At 46.8% G+C, this 21941-nt stretch overlaps 1 protein-coding gene and 1 long non-coding RNA gene across 2 annotated transcripts; one reads left to right on the forward strand and one right to left on the reverse strand.

Moving 5' to 3' along the window:
* Positions 1-1426: 1426 nt before the first annotated feature.
* Positions 1427-12302, reverse strand: CLRN3 (clarin 3). The gene is made up of 3 exons (XM_040071590.1): positions 12074-12302; positions 4783-4962; positions 1427-2702 (listed from the first exon to the last, which is right to left on the reverse strand). Exons 1-3 carry the CDS (start codon positions 12300-12302, stop codon positions 2428-2430), a joined length of 684 nt encoding a protein of 227 aa, XP_039927524.1. The 3' UTR covers positions 1427-2427.
* Positions 10288-20821, forward strand: LOC120755948 (uncharacterized). The gene is made up of 5 exons (XR_005701944.1): positions 10288-10418; positions 12058-12255; positions 14481-14762; positions 18948-19009; positions 19494-20821. It is a non-coding gene; the product is annotated as an uncharacterized LOC120755948 (long non-coding RNA).
* The last annotated feature ends 1120 nt before the right edge of the window (positions 20822-21941 follow it).

Below are 21941 nucleotides of genomic sequence, written 5' to 3' on the forward strand. Positions count from 1 at the left end.
TTATATGACAATATCATATATTTATACATTATATAATATATAATTATATTGTAAGATAATTTTATATTTATTATATTATATAAAATTATATTATGTTATTTATATAGAATATAAATCATAGAATATATCATATAATATATATTCTATACATGTAATATTTTATATATACTATATCTTTATATTATAATTTATAGCTTGCCCTACAAACTCGAAGTCCCCAGTGCACAGCAGTGCTCTGCTGCTGCTGCCCAGCACTGACAGGGGATTTTTGGGGGGATTTTTGGGGGGATTTTCGGGGGGATTTTCGGGTGAGAAGTTGGTGCCAGCTCTGTGCGTTCATTCCTGCCGTGCCTCGCTGGGCTTGGGGCACTTCACCCTCGCAGGGATGTGCGGATGCTCCTCGGCCCCATCCCTCCTGCTCCACCCAGCCGCTCTCTGTGCCTGGGAAGGGAATTTTTGCCCCCAGTCCGAAATAAAACGCACCGGGAGAATCCCGAGGTAGCTTTGTTAGTCACCTGCGGCTTGAACTCCTGCCTAAATCGGGATTTTTCAGTGTTGTGGTGCCTTTGATCTGGCACTCGCATCAAAGCAGCTGAGTCCTCCTTACACAGCGACTTTGTGGCGTCTGCAGGCAAACAGGAGACCTCCAGAGTGATTTTGAACAGAGCCACGTGCCCCCAACTAGCATCTAAAAACAGGATTTCTTCTATTTCCCAAATCTGTGCTTAGATGCAGCTGAAACTCCCAGGCAGGGGAAACTCCTGCTCTCCAGAGCTGGAATTCTTCTTCCCCCTGCGGTATTCCAACCCCATCCCTCCATCAGGCCACTCTGAGCTCTCCACAGCTGGAATTCTTGCTCCTCCTGTGGTTTTCCAACCCCATCCCTCCATCAGCAGATCTGAGCTCTCCACAGCTGGAATTCTTGCTCTCCCTGTGTTATTCCAACCCCATCCCTCCATCAGGACACTCTGAGCTCTCCACAGCTGGAATTCTTGCTCCTCCTGCATTGTTCTCATCCCATCCCTCCATCAGGCCACTCTGAGCAGAGCTCTGGTGTGTGACAGATGCTGGCTGGGCCCAGCACTGACAGGTGAACGCTGAAACTGTGAAAATTTTTGCAGCCAGAGCAAAAGTGGCAAATGTTTGGCTCCACCGTTACATTTACAGCCCTCCCAGGCACTTCCAGGCACGCAGAGCAAAGATCAGCCCTGATTTTATCGACCTGCGCCACCTCTCAAGTCTTAGAAACTCTTTTATTTTTATTTTATTCCCTACTCTGCCCTCACCACCCTTTTAAGCGGGATGGAAAATCCCTCTTTTTTTGTTTCCTTTGAAAGAGCAGAGCTGCACAAAGTGCTGGCCGCTTTCATCTCCAAACTTTATTTTTCTGACATAAATAGTGAGGATTCACCTCTTGTATCTCCTCGTGCCCCCTTCAAAATGCTTTTTCATCTCCACGAGCACCTCTTGTGTCACAGGATGGACGTGGAGCGTGACTGAAAACCACACTGGAAAGGAAAAGGAGGCTTTTCTCGTCTTTTTAAAGGGATAAAAAAAGTCTTTCCTGGCTGCAGAGCTGAGGGGGAAAGGAGCAGAAGTGCTGAACACGAGCTCTGAGCTGGATTTTGCACTTTAGATCAGTCCCAAGGTCCCACTGCTCACTTCCCTGGGAGCAATGGGAAGGGAGCTCCCCCAGTCCCGGGCAGTTCTGCAGCCGTGTGTCTTTGTGAGCACATTAAATACTCCTTCAAGGGGGAAAAGGGATGGCCCTGGCCAGAAATCACCGCTGATAATCCAGCTGGGAGGACTTTGTGCCCAGGGGAAGGTGTGGAGAGGGGTCAGGCACGCCTGTCCCAGGTGTGGCTTTGCTCTTGGCACTGCTCAAAGGTCAGACAGGATTTTCCTGATGTTTCCGTGCTTTCATAACCTGCAGATATTGGTATCTCTGCTGTCGTGGGATTGTTGAATCTTTTAGGTTGGTAAATCCATGGCCACCAGTGCCCCGTGTCCCCAGGTGCCACCTCCACAGGGCTGTGAAACCCCTCCAGGCACGGGGACTCCACCCTGTGTTCTGTGGATTTTGGCCTCAAGCGCTCCCATTTTGGTGCAGGAGCCTCCAGAGCTGCAGGAGATCCCCAAGCAGAGCCAGGAGCAAAGGGAGCAGCAGCCTCTCAGTGACCATTTCTCCTCATCCCAGGGGATCCTGGTGTTTGCAGTCTTTCTGTCCCTCGAGATCCCAAATCCCACACCATGAAAGCAATGGCTTTGATCTTCCTGCTCAGGCCAGAAGGCACCTAAAACCAAAACCAGGCTTTTGTGTCCTCAAAACAGTCTGGGAATTGAAGTGTCCACACGCTTCAGAGCAAATGGAAGTTTGCTGTCCGCATTAAAGTCATCTTCCTTCACACCCCCTTTTCCAAGGTGTCCTTAAAAGAGAATAACATCCTTTGGTGCATTTTCCATGGGTCTTTCCTGCTCCTTCTTCTTGGAATATCTGGCGTGGTCGTAGAAGTAGATGATGATGAGAGAAGCAGCGTTCAGGAAGATGACGAGCAGCATGATCCAGTAGGAATATCCATAGCTGTGCTTGGATCCGACGTGTGTCGGCGGGGAGCTGGAACAGCTGTGGGCCAGCTCTTCAGACAGGCCAGTTCCTTCCACGTTCACAGGGAAAAGGATCATGGCTATGAGGATGAGGATCCCTGGAAAAGAGAAATACGCATTTTAGAGGAGGAGCCGTACTGCTGTTTCTGTAGTGACTTATAGTCTGCTTTAATCCAGGAATTGTAATCAATTTATTTAACATCAGTAATCAGTAAACAATGGGGGCATTGAGAGAATTTTTGCCCCACCCAATAGTATCCAACAGGTGTTTTGATATAGGCAATGACATCATCTAAAATTATCGGATTCTCACTGATTATTCTTAGATAAGGCCATTTAATTCAGCTTTTTTTCCCCACTTAATTTAGTGCTGATGAGTATCGCGTATTCACCCCTTGGGTGATTTGTAAATGTTTGTTTGATATGAGCCCAAATTCACGGATGGGCAGCCTCATAGTTGGGTAAAATAAAAGCAGCTGGATAAAAATATCACAGCTGGATAAAGCCCTGAGCAGCCTGGTCTGTGCTCAGGGCTGGCCCAAGACCTTAGACTCGGAGACCTCCTGTTCTTTACAACTGTAGTTATTGGATGAGTCTGGGATAAGCCAAAATGTGATGTCTTAATAGATCTGGGTCTATTTCTTACAGCCTCCCAAATGGAAAAGTTCAGTTGCTCTGACATTTATTTAAACATTGCTGCTGCATCTCTGCTTTCCTCGTGCCAACAGAGCTGTAATCTCTGAACTTTGGTGGAACAGTTCCATTCCTTCTCCCCAGGCACCTCATCCTACCCCAGCTCACGCTGGAACAGCTTCATCTTTTATTCAGGAGAGCACTGGTAGGAGAATTAGGAACCTCCAAGATGACCTCCCACATTAAATGATGCGTGATTTCCCATAAAAATACACCCACAGCAAAATAAACTTCCAGGTCACAGCACTTGCAGGGCTGTCAAAAGTAACCACAGCCCTCAGCCAACACAAGAATTCATTTTCTCCCCGATATTTCTTTTGGCCAGCCTGTGGTCCTTTCATTTCAGTCAGAGCTTGCAGGTTCAAATGCTGGGCCCAGGAGAAACCTTCCCGTGGGATGAGACAATGATCTGCTTGTCTCAGAAATGGATAATTGTCTAATTAAGCTTTTGTTCGCTTTTCTTACTGCGTTCCACAGCTGTTTCAGCATCTGTGTTAAAAAATGGGTGATTTTCTCACCTCCACCTGTGTCTGTAATAATTACAATTATCTGTACTGTTCCCTTCCCACCGAGGTCTGGTTTTGTCCCCAGGACAGGGTGCTGCTGCTGGGGACACATTTTTCCCAGACCTGCAGAACTTTTGAAGGCCAAAATGCCCCTGCTGAAGTACTCTGTAATCAGATGTCTTAAAAGGAAATTATTCAAGCGCAAACCTATTATTAGAGGAACACCTAATCCTCTGGAGATTAATTGAGTGTGAGAGCTGCAGCCGTGCCCAGAGCAGGACAGGGAGGGTTGGGAGCAGCCAGGCTCAATCCAAGCAGGAATGTGGGTTTCCACCTCTGGGAGCACTTGGACAGGTTCACAGCTCAAATGACTCAGCATCTCCACCTTTTTTTTTTTTTTTTTTTTTAATGGTTAGGGAATGTTTGAATTTATTTTCACCTGTGAATTTTGTTTAAAGAGGGAAATAATTTTTTTGCTGCGGCTCACTCCTCCAAACTGCTGCCTCCTTATAAATGCTATCATAGAAATATTATTTTATTATTATATAATACATTTTAATCATATTGAAAAGATGGTTTTTCAGGTGCGCCGGTGTTGCCATATTATGTGAGCTTTTGTGAGGTGTTTACAGCTCTGTAGCTGAATTCTCACAGTGTGTACATGTACACATGATGTGTAAACATCATGTTTTCCACATTTGAGTCCACTGATGGACTTCCAGCCTGGCCAGTGGGATGGAGAGGGGGTAACTTAGGTCTCCAAACCCTGGTCATTCTTCAAAACCCATAAAAGTGAGGTCTTTGTAAACAATAAGGTTCTTCTTCAGCCTTCATCTCCTGAAGTCAGATCTGTGAGTATTTACTCATGTCCTCTAGCAGTTAAAAAGCAAACCCAGGGAGCAGAATGCATTTCCAGGTGTTTCCTCTTGCCGCTCTGTATTTCCTAACGCCGGGATTTAGGGAACACAGCGCCACTCACCGCAGACGGAATTCCAGGTGTAGACTCCGATGGGTCCCAGGAACGTCTGGTAGGGGTTGCTGACCGCGTTGGTGCAGGTGAAGCCCGAGCTGAGCAGGGAGCTCAGCAGAGCCAGCACCAGCACCACGATGGTGGCGATGTTCATGCCCCTGCTCCCGGGGCTGCTCAGGGCGTCTGCGACTGAAACACAGCGGGGTCAGGGGGCAGCGGGAGAGGATGGGGCCCTGGGGTTTGGCTTTTCTGCTTTTCAAATCCTGTACCTCTATAGCGTGTAACCCTGAACTCCAAAGAGAGTGTAGTTAACTGCCTTCACCTTTGGGTCAAAGCAATCCAGGCCTGGAACTCAAGGGCACCGAATGATGCCTTAAGCTTTAGCTTTCGTATTTTCCAGAGTTTGTACTGAGGCCTTGGGAAGGCTGACCTGGAACAGAGACTGGACAGAGCTGGAGAATAAAGCAGGTATTTATTGAAAGGCCTTTAGGGTACAGCTTGGGTAGGACAAGAGCCTGGCCAGGGCTGCACCCAAGGTGGACCCAAAATGGACACAAAATGGTCCCAAAATGGACATACGGTCACGAGGTCTCACACTTTGATCAGTTTTGGTCCATTTGTACATTGGGATTTAGTTGGCCAATTCCAGCTCCAGGCTGTGAGGTCCCATCCTTCTTGTTCCTCCCTCCAGCCACCCTTGTTTGTGCTTTTGAGCTGAAAGTTGTCCTTGGTGTGCAGCAGGAACAGGATTTGTTTTGTGTCCCTGCTGTGTGCAGAGAGCTGAGTGACCCTGAATGTGAGCTCAGAGCTGCACCTGGGCAGCACATAATCTGCAAATACAGCAAAGCTCAAACTGAAGGCATCAGTCCTTCATTAGTAGATAACTCTGAACTTCATCTAAAGTGTTTACCAAGTCCCTCACAGCTCAGTCAGACAAACAATCCTTTCCCAGCCCCAGAACCAAGGACACCGTTGCAGCTTCAGGTCCAAAAAGTGCAAACAACAGAGAATTGAGGAGAGCAAACTGGGGGGATGGGACTGCAGCATAACCGGGAGCTGTAATTGGACAATTAACCCCAATATGGAACTGGACCAAAACTTATAAAAGTGTGAAGATTCGTGACCCCTGGTCCACCTTGGCTGGAGCCGTGGCCAGGCTCTTGTACTGCCCAAGGTGTATCTTGGAGGCCTTTGAAGGCCTTTTTAATAAGTCTCTACTTTATTCCTTTAACTCTGTCAAGCCTCTGTTCCAGGTGGCCTCTCAAGGCAACACCTACAGCCTCAGGGTCCAGAAAGCACAAATAAAAGTGAATTGGAGGGGAGCAAACTGAGGGAATGTGACTTCATTACCTGAAGCTGCAATTAGAGGATTAAGCCCTGAAATGTAAATTAGCTTATTTCTGTCTGAAAAACTCATGATCATTGCCCATCTTGGGTGTAGCCCCTTGGGGAGGTTTCATCTACTCAAAAGGTACCTGAAAACCCTTCATCAGTTATATCTGCTTCTATTCCCTCAATCCTGTCTGGCCTCTGTTTTCAAGTGAGCCCAAAAAGGGCATCAAGGAGACGGCCCCAACTTGTGCCAGATGGGCTTAGATTGGAGATTTGGGAAAATTTGCTCACAGAAAAAGGGTGGTCAAGCATTGGAACAGGGAGTCACCATCCCTGGAAAGGTTCTAAAGGTGCCTGGCTGCAGCACTTGGGGACATGGTTAAAGGTTTGACTCGATTATCCCGGAGAGCTTTTCCAACACTGATATTCCATGATTCTGTGATAACCTGCCCTGCCCAGTCTGGTGGGTTTGGAAAACCTTATGACTTCCTGCTGGGGCTGTAATTAAAAGCTAATGAGCAGAGGTTTGGCTGATCTGAAGGGGTTGGGATGGAGAAAGTGCAGGAGGATTGGACTAAATCCCCCACAGGGTGAAGGTACCTGGGCTGAAATAAATTCTTGCCTGCTAATCCTGCTGTTAACTGGGCAGTAAATTTCCATTCTTTAACACTTCCGTAAAAATTTCCTCTGGACCAGGCCAGACAGGAATTTTCTGCCTAAACTGGATCAGAAATCTGGGTGTTCCTCTGCCAGTGTCTGGTCACCTCCACAAAAACCTATTTAAAACTCTGCTCCAATTTCAAACTCTGCTCCAGTTATATTTCCTTTTAAAATAGCGGCAGTCCCTCACATGCCATAAATCTGACAGGGAAAACCTTCCCAAAGCCCACTGAAGCTGCTGCCTGGATGGGTCAGGACAAGTAAATCTGAGTGTGTTCATCCATGGGCAGATGGGGATGGTTGAGCTCATCTCCTGACTGGATCTGTCTCCGCGCCCTGCAGGAAAACCTTGGTGCAGGCATAACCAGCTCCTTTCTTTTAAAATAAAGGAGCAGCTCCTGCTGTTCTCCACCAGGACTGGGTTCAGGGAGGGTTTGGCTCCCACAGGGCTGAGCTTTGTGGGCACATGGCCCTGATCCCAGATCCTGCTCCCTCTTCTTCCCCTGCTTATTCCCAGATCGTTCCCTGCTGTGGTTCCACAGCTCTTGTGGTCAAACCCCTCAGAACTGTCACCACTTTTTGCCTAAATCCTTCCAGTTCCTCGATAAGTTGCTGGTAACAAGAGACTCAACCCCAGGTGCAATCCCCTCCAGGTGTCATTTTGTTGAGGTGAATTATTTTCCTCCTCTCAATAGCTGAAGATTGAAAATGCGACTATAATGTGCTTTATGCTGTAGCAAATACAGTGACAATGTTTTGGAGCTCTGTTCAAACAGATGTTGTGAGAGACAGACTTGTGTAGGAAAATTCCCTTTCTGTGCTGCTCTTGAGCAGAGCCATTATTGTAAAATATTCAGGCAGTGCATAACTGGGAGAAATCACAGCAGAAAAAAAAGAGTAAAAACCCCATAAAGAGGAATAAACATAATGAAAAGAGCTGCTGGCAAGGAATGAAAAGGAGAATTCCTCTCACATTTTACCCAGTACTGCAGTACAAGTTAATTTCTGCTTGAGGCAGTGGCAGGTAAGGATGTGTTATGGAAATCAGTTGTAAATTTAAGCAATTTTCCTGGAAGAAAAGGAGAGCAGGGCATCCGGGGGATATCACTCAAGGAAATGGAAGTGAGCACGTTGTACCCTGCACTCGGGCTGAAGCAGCCTTGCAGCCTGGCCATCACCTGTGATCCATTTCTCCAAGAAGAAATAAGTCTGGAGCCAAACCAGACAGGCTTGTGTAATTTCCCTCTGGCAGCCTGAGTTAATTTTTATCTCTCAGAACATCTCCAGAACTGCCTGGCTACACCTCTTGCACCCCCCTAATTGATCTTGTTTGTCTCTGACACTGAGCTGCAGTTTAGGGGATGGCATTTTGGCAGCCTCCAGCTGTCGTAGCCGTGTCTGCAGCAGCACGAGGCTGAGGGCTTGAAAGAAAATGCTCTTTTTATGGCAGCTGATTTTTTTAAATCCCTAAATAAAGCAGTCTGTGCAAACAGAAGGAATCTCCAGCAGCTGATCTATTTGAGTGGGATCAAACTCAAATATTTTGACTTGTAACCTGCAGCTGGCTAACCTCTGGATCTGTGTAAAACAACAGTTCTAGAATGAAAACAGGGTTTGGTCAGATTACTCCTTCATTTCCTGTAATTTCTTTTATTTTTCATCTTTTATTCTTACATGTTTGGGTAGAATTTCCCAGACTTTCACTGAGCTTAACCCTCCCAGCAGCTTTTACAGCTCTACAATCACCCATGACACCTCAGGAATTAATCACTGAAAAAAGCCCAAACAAAAATATCCCAGGGAGAGTTCAACAGAGCTTCCAGCTTTTCAGGAGATCCCTGGAAACAGACGAGAACACGAATGAATTCCATGAGTTTCCAAGCTTTTGCCATGTATTTTAGAAATGTAGAAAACGAAACGGTTCCTCTGCACTGAGGTGAATTTGGAAATACTTCCTTGGGTGTTGTTGGCCTTGCTGGCTGCCAGCAGTTGGATAAATCCTGACATTCCAGGCTCTCTGGGCGTGGCTCTTCCTGAGCCTGGCTCAACCCCTACGTGTTTGACTCGGACTGGTCCAAGCTGTGACCAAACCTTCTCTGACAGACCTTTTACTCATAGCTGGTTCCTCTCTCAGACAAAGCATTCCGACAGCTCAGGAAGGCTCTGAGGAGCCTGGTTATGAAACAACTTTTGAATTCTGCCAGCCTGTCCATCCCCAGAGCCTGGGGAGCGGCTACACTGATTTATTGCCCTATTAAGGCTGGGAAAGAGCCCCCCGGGCACTCCAGGCACAGGGCACTGCCAGAAATTACATGCCTTTGTCCTTCATCTTTATGCTTGGAAACGTCTTTGAGTGTTGTGGTTTCTAGAGAGATAAGCTGGGGTTTGGTGGGGTTTTTTTTTGGCAAAGGCTGTTGATGATCTAATTTTGAATAGCAACTGATAGAAGTCAACCTGGGCTACTGCTGAAAATACTCCCCAAGTTCTTGGCTTTGATTGACCCTTCAGGGATTGTCCTTCTCTTCCCACCCCCAAACATGCCAATGCCATTTGAGAAGTGCACGTGGGGGGCACAGCAGAGACCCCAGGCAGGGCACAGCTGCTTTTAAATCACGCTGTGATTTAAAGGGATGGCTGGAACTCCTCTCGCTGGTGTCTGAAATGTTGCAATGGAGAAAGCTCGGCGCTTTGTTCCTCCGCAGCACTGGAAGTCCACTTATTTAAGGATATCGGCAAAGGAAATGCACCTCCTGTCTTAGGAGGACAGGAATATAAATGAAAATGAATATAAAGGGAGAATGTATGGAATTCTGGGAAGTATTTTTCCTGTTTCAATTATATATGGAATAGAATGACAGAACAGACTGGTTTGGGTGGGAAGGGACATCAAAGCCCACCCAGTGCCACCCCTGCCCTGGCAGGGACACCTCCCACTGTCCCAGGCTGCTCCAAGCCCCAATGTCCAACCTGGTCTTGGGCACTGCCAGGGATCCAGGGGCAGCCACAGCTGCTCTGGGCACCCTGTGCCAGGGCCTCAGCACCCTCCCAGGGAATGATTTCTTTAGCAAATTCTTTAGTAAAAAATATAAAACATGAGGATCATGCTTATTATAGAGCCTAGGAATTATTTTGAAATCAGTTCTTCTCATTCTGGATACCAGCCTGACAGAGCCAGTGAGGGATGTGGGCAACCCCAAATTTAGATTACTGATAAAGCATCACCTTCCTTCAGCAGCTGTGGAAGGAAACTCACAAATCCAGAAGCTCGTTCGTTTTTTTCATCACCAGATATCTGAGGGGGAGAGCTGAGATCACTTTTTGTAAATGTTCTCTCAACATCTGATAAATGATAAGCACAAACCCCCAAATCTGGTGAGGGAAAACCCAACAGAGACCTGAAACCCTTCACTGATACCACAGCGTTGTGAGTTCATTTCATTAATGGTAATTAAAATCGATCTGGTGGCAGCAGCCTGGGACTGGGCTGTGGGAGGTGCTTTAGACAACGGCAGGGCACAATCCCTGGGCTGCAGCCAGCCTGGATCCTCCTCTGCCATCAGCTCTCCAGGGCAGGATTCCAGCTTTCCCACGGAGCCCAATTAAAATCAGCCAGAGCTGCCCACACGGCTCAAGGCTTGGGGCTCCAGCCAACTGTAAGCATATATAAATTATTTTATTTATTTATTATTATTTACTCTTCTAAGAATCGCTTTCATTACTCTGCTGTGACTGATAAGATTGAGTGATTTGGGATTTTGAACTTGTTGTGTAATGATACCAGTCCAGGCTCCACCTCTTGCTGGGAATGCTGCTGTGCTCAGGGTTTCGTGAGAACATAAATGGAATGGAAACCAGTTTATCACAGGGACTGGTTTGTGTAACACAGCCCTGGCACCGTGGGAATTCAGGTGTTTCTGCAGGGGCAACTTCAGGAATACATTAGGCTGGGGAAGAGCCTAATTTTTTAGGCTGGATGTTTGGATCTGCTGTGCTGGGACAATCCACAACAGCCTACAAAAAAATGAAATTTCTTAAAGCATCTTAAAATCCCAGATTGGTTTGGGTTTGGAGGGAGCTCAAATCCCACCCAGCACCACCCCTGCCATGGCAGGGACACCTCCCACTGTCCCAGGCAGCTCCAAACCCCAATGTCCAACCTGGCCTTGGGCACTGCCAGGGATCCAGGGGCAGCCACAGCTGCTCTGGGCACCCCGTGCCAGTCCTTATATCTAATTTAAATCCATACCTCACATTTCAAAATTGCTTGACCTGCTCATAGTTTTGGTAGCTTTCTTTCGAGTGGCTTTTCTGCCTTTCCCGTGTGTCACCAGCATTATTGCTCTGAACGTGATGAGGCAGTAAGGCAGATAAAATAAGTGCAAACCCTTGATCCCTGCAGCAGCTTTCAGGTTTATCTACCCTCGGGTGTTGTTTTGTGTGTTCTGTTCTTCTTCCTGCTGCAGCCTTGAAACCTTTCTCTATCGCAACGGTGCTATCGCAATTCAGTAGTAGGTGGCAAAATGTTTAAAGTAAAAACAATAAATTAACATTATGACATTAAAAAAAAAAAAAACAACAAAAAAAAACCAACACCAAACCCTGTAAGGTGAATTAGGTTTGTAAATCCCTTAATTAAGTGGTGAGTGTTGCTTTTCCTTGCTGAACTTCTGAAAATCAAAGTCAATTTCACAGAGAGCTCCCATGTTGTGGTTTTCTCCCTTGTTCCAAGGTGCAGGCCAAGGTCACAGGTGATAAGTTGTTATTGTTGAGTTTCTGTGTTTTTTGGGGGGAATCTTCTTTTATACCACTTAAATCCCCCACTTAAATTCTTGCTCCTGCTTACAATGTTGTAAGATGGATTCGTCTGTCAGCAGCACGAGTGGGAAGGAATTCCTCCCTGTATAGGTGATGACGCCCTGAAATGGGTTTCCAAGGGAAGCTATGGCTGCTCCTGGATCCCTGGAAGTGTCCAAGGCCAGTCCAATTCCTTCCCCACATCCAACCCAAACCAAGATCTTCTCACTCATGCCGCTGACAGATGCATCCATCTTACAGCATTTTAAGTAATTTTGAAATATGAGATATAGATTTAAATTAGATAAAAGGACGGGGTGCCCAGAGCAGTTGTGGCTGCCCCTGGATCCCTGGCAGTGCCCAAGGCCAGGCTGGACACTGGGGCTGGAGCAGCCTGGGACAGTGGGAGGTGTCCCTGCCATGGCAGGGGAGGCACTGGATGGGATTTAAGCTCCCTCCAAACCCAAACCACTCTGGGATGCTCTGATCCACTTCCAGGTGTGCCGGCACTTACCTTGGAAGTTGGTTTTGGACACCTGGAGTCTTGCATCCACGAAGAGCTCGCAGGTGCCACTGAAGAGGCCGTAGGTGAGGCTGATGGTGACGTTGGAGCCGGCGCGCGAGAACCGAACCTCGCTGCTCACCCACTGCGGCGTGGCCAGCGCCACACAGATCACCGCGAAGGAGCTCACGCAGGTACAAAAAGCAGAGGCAAACATGGATGTTTTCTTCCTGGATGGCATCTTTGCAGTGATTTTTTTCCCCCCCCAGTTCAGAGGATTTGGTTCCCTTCAATCCCGTAAACCATGAGGGTGATTCCTCCCTGGCGCTGTCCGAGCACAAAGTCGTTCTGGTAAACTTTAAACAAACACCAGTGGCAATAAAAATGTAAAATAATTGAACTTTGCTCTGGGGAAAAGGTGTTGCCATGGTGACAACCAAAGCAGCCACTGGGATTGTCCATGGATGATTTATGGTCCTTGCCAAAGCGTCACTTCCCAGATCCCAGCTCTGGATTCATCCAGCGCCTGGAGCTGGCACGTTCCCAGCTGCTCCTGGGACAGTTCTGAATTCCTTCTTTTCCTCTTAAAATCCTGACAGCCAGGCTGGAATCTGCCAATCTACATCTAATCTCTATCTGCTATGTTTTGATGAAGTTGTAAAACGTTCCCTCTCCATCCAAATTCCCAGCTTGCCTAAGGAGCCACCCACCCGTCCCTTTGGGAAACATCTCAAATTCCCTAAATTTCAGAGAATATTGCGTTGGTCTTGGGTTTTTTTGGGGTGAGGAGGTTCTATCTACCATCCATGGGTTACTTTCTAAGAAAGGCCTCTAATTCCTAATTAAATTCCACCTACTTCCACAGAATAATGCTTTCCCTTTTGCTTTTTGTTGGGGAGAAAACCAATACCTTGAGCAGGGTTTCATTTTGGGGCAGCAGTGGATACGTACAGGGAGAAATCTTGTAAAATAATCTATTCTGGAGTACAAACCAAGGGAATGTATTCATTTTTTTACCCCAGCTGACCTAAACAATGACCAAAGAACACGACCCTAAACAGAACCTTTGTGGCTTCATGAAAAGACTGAAGCCAAACTTCCAAGAATTTGAGATAAACTCAGTCCCCATTATTTTGGGCTGAAACGTGGAACATAAATTAATAATTTATTGTCTGTGTAGAGTAACAGAGATTCCATTAGCTTTTATTTCTATTAATTATAATGTCATTATCCCACTTTATACTGGAGCTCTGCTCCTGGATCATCCAGAGCTTTGGAATTAACCTTTAGGGAACAATCTTCTCCACCAGTGCTGCTGAATCAGCTGGTGGAGTTCTTGTCCTGAAGCTTCCCTGCTTTGTCCTGTGATGACAAGGAGAGATTCCTGAATTTTTTATGGATTTGAAACAGCCACGAATTTCTCAGGAAGAGTAAATACCTGGGAAATTACTTATTCTGCAATGCAGTGTTATTATACTGATATTTTTCTGGGTTTTATGATTTTTTTTTTTTAATCCCAAATTTTAAGCAGTCATTAGATTTGAAATCCATGAATTTTATTTTCATAAAATAAAAATTTATAGTCTTCATCTATAGTTTTATAATTTATAGTCTTGTGATTTTTATTTTATTTTTCAAACTACTTGATACTTTGATGATATCTTTGAGGTCATTATTTATAGGAATATGTAAATACAATTTTTAAATGTTATTTAAGTTTTATTCCTAAATAATCTAAATGCTTCATTCACATAGTGGGAATCAGTCAGGATTTGATTTAAGCTCTGAGGAGTAAAGGGAAATTTCTTATCTTGTATAAAATAATAAGAAACCTGCTTCATTTTCTGTGCAGTACCCAGTTAAACTTTAACTGCAGAAACATGGGAAGGCTCTGTTAGGCTGATCCACCTCTCCAGGTTCATTATTCCAAGAGTTCTATTCTCCAAAGGACATAGTCCAAGACTTTATAATCCAAGCGTATTTTCTAATAAACTGAGCTAAAAATCCACCCTCCTGCCATCAGCAATGCCACTTGTCCCCTATGAAACATGGTTAAAAATTCAATATTTAAGAACTGATGTTTGTCTTGCTAAAAACTTCCAGGGAATTATCTTCCAGCTCCTTCAATTTTGATGAACTGAGCACGCAGCTCTTTAAAAATACTGAACAGCAGAGACTCAGAGCGTGGTGAATGGCCTGGAGCTCCCTCCCTTGCAGTCTGACTCCATTATATTTAATTTTTGGTGACTCAGCTCAAATTGTTATGGCTCAAATCATTGAAACTCTCCTGTGGCTCGGGGAGTTGCTCTGTAAATGAGGCCATAATTTGCTTTTTTCTTGCTTGTCACCTTGAGTTCATTCTCTGCCTAGGCTATGATTCCTTGTCTTTTTTCTTTTTCTTTTTTTTTCCCCTGCACAGGTACCTGTAAGAACACCATAAAACCTGGAATTAAAGCTGCAGTTTGACGGGGCACACCTCATCCTGAGAGAGAAAGGAGAAGAGATTTGTTTCCTCTGACTCAGAGAAAATATTCCCTGATCAGCACCTTCTCAACTCTGCCCCCACTGATCCTGACTCAGCCCTGCACGGCAACCAAAGAGAAAAAAAATCAGATTCATTTGTGATGAGGCCGGGGGGCAGCAGAGAGATCTGCAATCCTTTGCTGCATAAAATGACCCATCCTTTTTAAAGCTTGATGATGTGAGTATTTCCCTTCTCTAAATCACTTCGCTGTAAGCCAAAAAGACAGAAAGCAGAGCCTTTAAATGCAAACTTCTCATGCACATCTATTCTTTAATGTCGCAAACACATTCTTACATGGGGGAAAAAACCAATATATCTTACGGTGGTTTGATATTTTGCCCACAGTTCCAGAAGGATCGGAGATTAGGGAGGAATTCTTTGCTCTGAGGGTGCCCAGAGAAGCTATGGCTGCTCCTGGATCCCTGGAATTGCCCAAGGCCAGGTTGGAGCAGGGGGAGGTGTCCCTGTCCATGGTAGGGCCCTGGTGGCCAAGAGGGCCAGTGGCATCCTGGCCTGGATCAGGAATGGTGTGGCCAGCAGGAGCAGGGAGGGCATTCTTCCCCTGTGCTCGGCACTGGTCAGGCCACACCTGGAGTGCTGAGTCCAGCTCTGTCCCCTCAGTTCAGGATGGACATTGAGTGCTGAGTCCAGCTCTGTCCCCTCAGTTTAGGATGGACACTGAGTGCTGTGTCCAGCTCTGTCCCCTCAGTTTAGGATGGACATTGAGTGCTGTGTCCAGTTCTGTCCCCTCAGTTTAGGATGGACACTGAGTGCTGTGTCCAGCTCTGTCCCCTCAGTTTAGGATGGACATTGAGTGCTGTGTCCAGCTCTGTCCCCTCAGTTTAGGATGGACATTGAGTGCTGTGTCCAGCTCTGGGATGGACATTGAGTGCTGTGTCCAGCTCTGTCCCCTCAGTTTAGGATGGACATTGAGTGCTGAGTCCAGCTCTGTCCCTCAGTTTAGGATGGACATTGAGTGCTGTGTCCAGCTCTGTCCCCTCAGTTTAGGATGGACACTGAGTGCTGTGTCCAGCTCTGTCCCCTCTGTTTAGGATGGACACTGAGTGCTGTGTCCAGCTCTGTCCCTCAGTTTAGGATGGACACTGAGTGCTGTGTCCAGCTCTGGCCCCTCAGTTCAGGATGGACACTGAGTGCTGTGTCCAGCTCTGGCCCCTCAGTTCAGGATGGACATTGAGTGCTGTGTCCAGCTCTGTCCCCTCAGTTTAGGAAGGACACTGAGTGCTGAGTCCAGCTCTGGCCCCTCAGTTTAGGATGGACATTGAGTGCTGTGTCCAGCTCTGTCCCCTCAGTTTAGGAAGGACGTTGAGATGCTTGAGCACAACCAGAGGAGGGCAACGAGGCTGGGGAGGGGCTTGGAGCACAAGCCGTATGAAGAACGGCTGAGGGAGCTGGGGTTGTTCAGCCTGGAGAAAAGGAGACTCAGATGTGACCTTATCACTCTCTACAACTTCCCTGAAGGGTGGCTGTGGTCAGCTGGGGGTTGGTCTCTTTCTTCAGGCAACAACGAACAGAACAAGAGGACACAGTCTCAAGCTGCTACAAGGGAGATACAGGCTGGTATTAGCAAAAAGTTTTTCACTGAAAGAGTGATAAAGTACAGGAATGGCTTGCCTGGGGAGGTGGTGGAGTCACCATCCCTAGAAGTGTTTAAAAAAAGACTGGATGTGGCACTTGGTGTCATGGTCTAGTTGAGGTGCTAGAGATGGGTTGGACTCGATGATCTTGAAGATCTCTTCCAACCTAAAAATTCTGTGATTCTGTAACGAGCTGGATTTAAGGTCCTTTCCAACCCCAGCTATTCTGGGATGTTCTCCTGAGGGATTCCAGCAGGGCAGGATCCAAGGTTCGGCTCCCAGGTCAAAGCTCTCAGCTGTGCTCAGCAGCAGCCAGGGGAATTCAAGGTGAAGCCACCGCGAATCGTTCTCAGTTGTGCTGCAGCTGCAATGCTGTTTAAAAACGCCGTGTTCTGCTGAAATATTTCATTTAAAACCAACTGGCTGCTGGCAAGGTGACTTGGCAGCAGGGCTGGCAGGAGGTGCTGCTGATATTCAGGATTTTCCATGGGCCTGACCTCCGTGGTGCATCCTGGTGTCTCTCACAAAGCCCTGACATCCTTTGGAATTTCCATTTTCGATCTCTGACTGCAGAGGAGCTCAGCTGCTTCATGCCTCAGCTGGTTTTGGCTCCAAAATGATTCCAAAAAACTTCCAGGAAGTGTGGGATCAGTCCATGGATCCCACGCAGGATCCAGCCATGTGTTGCCAATGTTGCCTGTTCCACTCCTGTGATGAATAAATTGAAATTAAAGCAAATTATAGACTATTAAGAATGAAATCCATTTTTTTAAATTGTTTTTTTCCTTCTGGCACTTTGCAGCCAGCATTCAGATGGAAACAGGGATTTGTTTGTGGCTTTGGACTGGAGGAGGGAAATGGGATAAAGCCTCATAATGTTATTGGAGCTGGGGTTGAGAAATGTGAAGCTGCACTGATCTGCAAAATGATTGCAGCAGCTCCTGGGAAAACTTCGGAACTCTTTGGAAGAGAGGGGTGTGAGCTCCATTTTTATGGATCCCTGCCCAGTGCTGCTGTGGGGTGGATTTGCACAATTCCATCTTTGGATTTCCTCTTTCCCTCTGACCTTTTTCTTTTTGTTGTTTGTTTGTTTCTTCCCCCCACGGCTCTTTTGAAAGACAAAGCAAACACCTTTGAAATGTTGCTTGGATTTTTTGCCAGAAAATGCCCAGAACTTCTCGGCTGAAAGCTCCATCAGGGGGTGGTGGTGGATGTCTGGTGGTGGTGGAATATTGTCACCAGCTCCTCAGAGCTCAATCCTCTCACCCCAGCAGGAACTGGGGAAAAAAAACCAGGGGAAAAAATTAGGAGTATTTCCCACTGGGAATTAAAATAAATGGAAGATCCCAAAGCCACCACACTGGAATCAGCACAAATGTGCAAAATCCTGGTTTAAAATGATTGTTGCTGCCAGGGCATCCCTTGGATGTGAGTTGTGTCCTTTCTGGATCCTTTGGAAAAAGTCCTGAAGCGCCAGGAAAAGAGGGAATGGCTTCAACCTTCCAGGTTAGCTGGGATATTGGGAAGTGGGACAGTCCTGAAATTGCCTTTTCTCAAAGATATTGGGGTTAAGAAATGATCCAGCATTAAGTTTTGATGGGAAATAAATCCTTCCACGGGGAAGTTTATCCTCTGCCACTTCTGCCAGGGCACCCATCCTGGCAGGGGAAGGAGAGCAGCAGCTCCCTGAGCAGCTGACTCCTCGTTTGTCCTGTTTCTCCCCATTTCCAAGCTGGAAAATCCTTAGTGGGAATGTCTGCAGGCCATTTTGGTAAAATGAAGACATCTAAAATGAAATCTTGAAATTACAGAGATATTCCTTGAAATTACAGAGATATTCCACTCCCCCTTTTTTTTTTTCACTCCAAAAGTCAGTGAACTGTCAGTTTAATTTCTCTGAACAACAGAGCTCCCCTAAAACCTTTCAGATGTCGCAGGATGTCTTTTCTCCATACCCTAAAAGATGACACAGCTTTAAAACGATGTGTTCTGCTGTTAAAACACTTTAATTTATGGCTGAATAGTGAAATTGAGTGGTCAAATGCAGTTTATTGAAGAGTGAGGGGCAAAACCCACTCCTGGAGTTTTAAGACATGGAAAATACAGCCTTTGCAATATTTTCATTTTCATGAAACGTTGGCTTTGAAGCTGCTTCAAGGTGTGGAGTGTTTAAAACAACCCCTTGAGGTGGAGATGGAGAGAAGAGCAGGCAGGGCAGGCTTTCACTTACTGCAATTTCTGTAACAATTTCAAAGACATGAACACTTCAATCTATTCCTACGGACTCCTAGTTTTAGATTCCAAATGGAAAAACCTTTGACAAATACCACTTTGAAGTCATTAAATTAATTACTGCTGAAATATTACAGAGCCTCATGCCTTTGTCCAATTATTCCCACTTTGGAGAGTTTTCCTTGCATTTTCAGGCTGAGATGTATTTGCAGCATCAGAAATCACAGGTCTGTGCCAGTTTCTTGCTGTCCTGCCTCTGAATTCCTGATTTTTTTTCAGGAATTTACAAGTTTTCCTCCAGCACATCAGCAAAAAGACCGATCCACCCTGCTCTACCAAGGACATCGTGTTGGAAGGCCCGAATAAAATGTTGGTGTTCAAATATTGCCTCTTTCCTAGCATTTATTTTCTTAAGCTTGCCCAATTATTCCTACTTGGAAGAGCTTTTCCTGTATTTTCAGGCTGAGATGTCAGAAATGCTGGGTCTGTGTCAGATTTTTGCTGTTCTGCCTCTGATTTTGTGATTTTTTTTCAGGATTTTCTTATTTTTGTTCCACTACATCAGCAAGGAGACCAATTTACTGCGCTGCCTCCGAGGTAATCACGTTGGAATCACCCAAAAATAAAATGTTGGTGTTCAAATATTGCCTTTTTTTTTTTTTTTTTCCTGTCATTTATTCCCTGAGCTTGAGGCAGAGGAGACGCCTCTCCGCACCAGAGAGCAGCAGAGTGCCTGGAATTGCTCCAGGTGAAGTTCCCAGCAGGAATTCTGCTGGAATAATGCTCCTTCCAAAGAAGGGATGCAGGGGCCGTGGGAGGCCCTGCAGCATCTCTGGAAAATCGGAAGCAAAGGTGAAACGGCTGCCAAAGAGCTGCCAACTGCTGAGAGGGGTTTGATTTGTGATGGAAAGAGAGGAAAAGACACCTGAGCGCTGGGCTGTGAGGTGGAGGAAGAAAAACTCCGGCTGGATATTGGATTATCCCGGGGTTGGGAGAAATGTGGGATCATCTGCTGGTTGTTATCTTATTTTTGCACAATGTTTCAGCCTTCCACTTTCTTAAATTTATTTTTTGGGTACAGCTTCTGTCTTCCTTCCGTCAAGGTAATTCAGCTGCTACTAAACGGCTACAAACCCCGCAGGAGCCTCGCTTCTCACCCTCTCCCCGTTCTCAGCTGCAGAAATTCCCTTCAGACCTTGTCCGGAGAGATCTGAAATGGGGTTTCAAGATGCTTCATCCTTCAGATCCTGCACTTCAAATCTGGATTCAGGCTGGAGCTCTCTATCAGAGAGCGTCACCCTGGGTTGTTTTTCTGCAGCCAACAACAAAAAAAACAGCCTCAGGCTGTCGGCTCCAGCTCGTTATTGTATCCTGGAAAACACAAGTGGCATAAACCTGGCCTTGGAGCGTCCTGGAGGAGGCAGAGCTGGGGATTAACGAGGCTAAGTTATCAATATAATCATCAATTATGGATCTCAGTGTGGAAGATTGGATGAAGTTCTTTTTCCAACTTGATTTCGCAATTGTATAATTTATTGAGCTGCTCCCCTTCTCTCCGGCAAATCCCTTCACGCCAAATAATGAATTGAAAACTTTCTTGTACGACTTGGCTTCCCATTTCTGCCTCATGACTAATTAACTTTGGGACCACACAGCCTAATAGTATCCTTAATTCCTGCACTAATAGAAAACGCAGTCATTTTGCCCAACACGTGCAATAATTCTATTTATTTTATCGCCTGGCTATAAGCACTCATTTAAATTAATATCCAATTCCTCGCAAATGGTTCCCAGCGAGAAAATCGCTGACTCGCAGCCATTTGATCTGCAAAAAAGTTCATTAAAATCCAACTCCTCCCCGGTGCTGCGCCCGCTCGCACTGCCACGTCTGCCCACGGAATTTCAGCCTCCCACTAAATCGCTGTTTCCTTGTCAACACGATGCCAAAGGGACGCAATTGGGCCCTGATGAAGTTTCCTGCAGAAGAAACAAACATGCACAGATGTTCTGATATTTATTTTGTTTGGTTTTTTTTCTTCTGGTGGGTCTTTCTTTACACCCCCTAATTGTCTGAGATCCTTTGGAGCACCTACATATTGTGGGCATGGCTCTGGGGGTTTGGAAAATAACATGGAGAATCATTGGGAAAGTTTATTAAGGTCGCTTGGATCTTTCCTGGAGGAGAGATTTCTCCTGCTGGGATGTTCTTCTTGCTCTGGGACATCCTTTGGAAAACTTAAATATGGTGTGTATGGGCATCGGGGGTTTGAAAGTAATCCAGATCTTAAGGTCAGGAAAGACTTTTAGGATCGCTTGGATCTTTCCTGGAGGAGGGATTTCTTCTGTTGGGATGCTCTTCTTGTTCTGGGACATCCTTTGGGAAACTTAGACACTGTGTACATTGATATGGAGGAGGTTGAAAATAAAATATAGAAACATTAAGGTTGGGAAAGACTTTTAGGATCACTTGGATCTCTCCTGGAGGAGAAGTGGATTTCTGCTGACAGGATGCTGTTCTTGTTCTGGGACACCTTTTGGAAAACTTAAATATGGTGTGCACGGGCATTTGGGGGTTTGAAAGTAATCCAGAGCTTGATTAAGGTAAGGAAAGATTTTTAGGATCTCTTGGACCTTTCCTGGAGAAGGGATTTCTGCTGATGGGATGTTGTTCTTGTTCTGGGACACCTTTTAGAAAACTTAAATATGGTGTGCACGGGTATGAGGGGGTCTGAAAGTGATGCAGAGAATCGTTGGGAAAGGCTTCTCAGATCCCTCGGATCCCTCCTGGAGCAGGGATTCCTCCTGCTGGGATGCTCCTCTGGCTCTCGAGAGGTGCGTGGCAGGGACCGGAGCCAAGAGGCAGCGAGCTGCGGCTTGAGCCGCGCTGACTCTCGGCGATCCCCTCCTCCCTGCCCTGCTTCCAGCTGCCCGTTTCGCTTTCGGGTGTCCCCGTCCCGCTGCGCTGTCCCTCGCAGGGGACGCCGGGGACCGCCAGCCCCAGGCAGCGACACAGCCCGGGCGGGCCGGGCAGCGACGGGACGGAGCCTGGAGGGAGTCACGGCCCCAGGGGCGGCTCCTGCGTGCGGGGACACGGGGATGGATGGGGACACGAGGGGATGGATGGGGAACACGCGGGGTGGATGGGGAACACGCGGGGATGGGAACACATGGGGATGGGGACACGCGGGGATGGATGGGGAAACACGGGGATGGATGGGGACACGCGGGGATGGATGGGGACACTGTGATGGGGAAACGCGGGGATGGGGAAACGCGGGGATGAGGACATGGGGGGATGGGGACGCGGGGATGGATGGGGAAACACGGGGATGGGAACACATGGGGATGGGGACACGCGGGGATGGATGGGGACACGAGGGGATGGATGAGGATACGGGGATGGGGACACGTGGGGATGGGGACACGCGGGGATGGGGACACGCGGGGATGGATGGGGACACGCGGGGAGGGGGATGCGGGGATAGGAAGACGCGGGGATAGGAAGACGCGGGGATGGGGACACGCTGGG

The sequence above is a fragment of the Hirundo rustica genome, chromosome 8, assembly GCF_015227805.2.
Source record: "Hirundo rustica isolate bHirRus1 chromosome 8, bHirRus1.pri.v3, whole genome shotgun sequence".
NCBI lineage: Eukaryota > Metazoa > Chordata > Aves > Passeriformes > Hirundinidae > Hirundo > Hirundo rustica.

Coding starts and splice junctions, on each gene's coding strand:
- CLRN3 (XM_040071590.1), bottom strand. CDS start 12,302: ATGCCATCCAGGAAGAAAACATCCATGTTTGCCTCTGCTTTTTGTACC. Junction 4,963..12,073: donor GTCCAAAACCAACTTCCAAG/GTAAGTGCCGGC, acceptor GCTGTGTTTCAG/TCGCAGACGCCCTGAGCAGC. Junction 2,703..4,782: donor CACCTGGAATTCCGTCTGCG/GTGAGTGGCGCT, acceptor TCTCTTTTCCAG/GGATCCTCATCCTCATAGCC.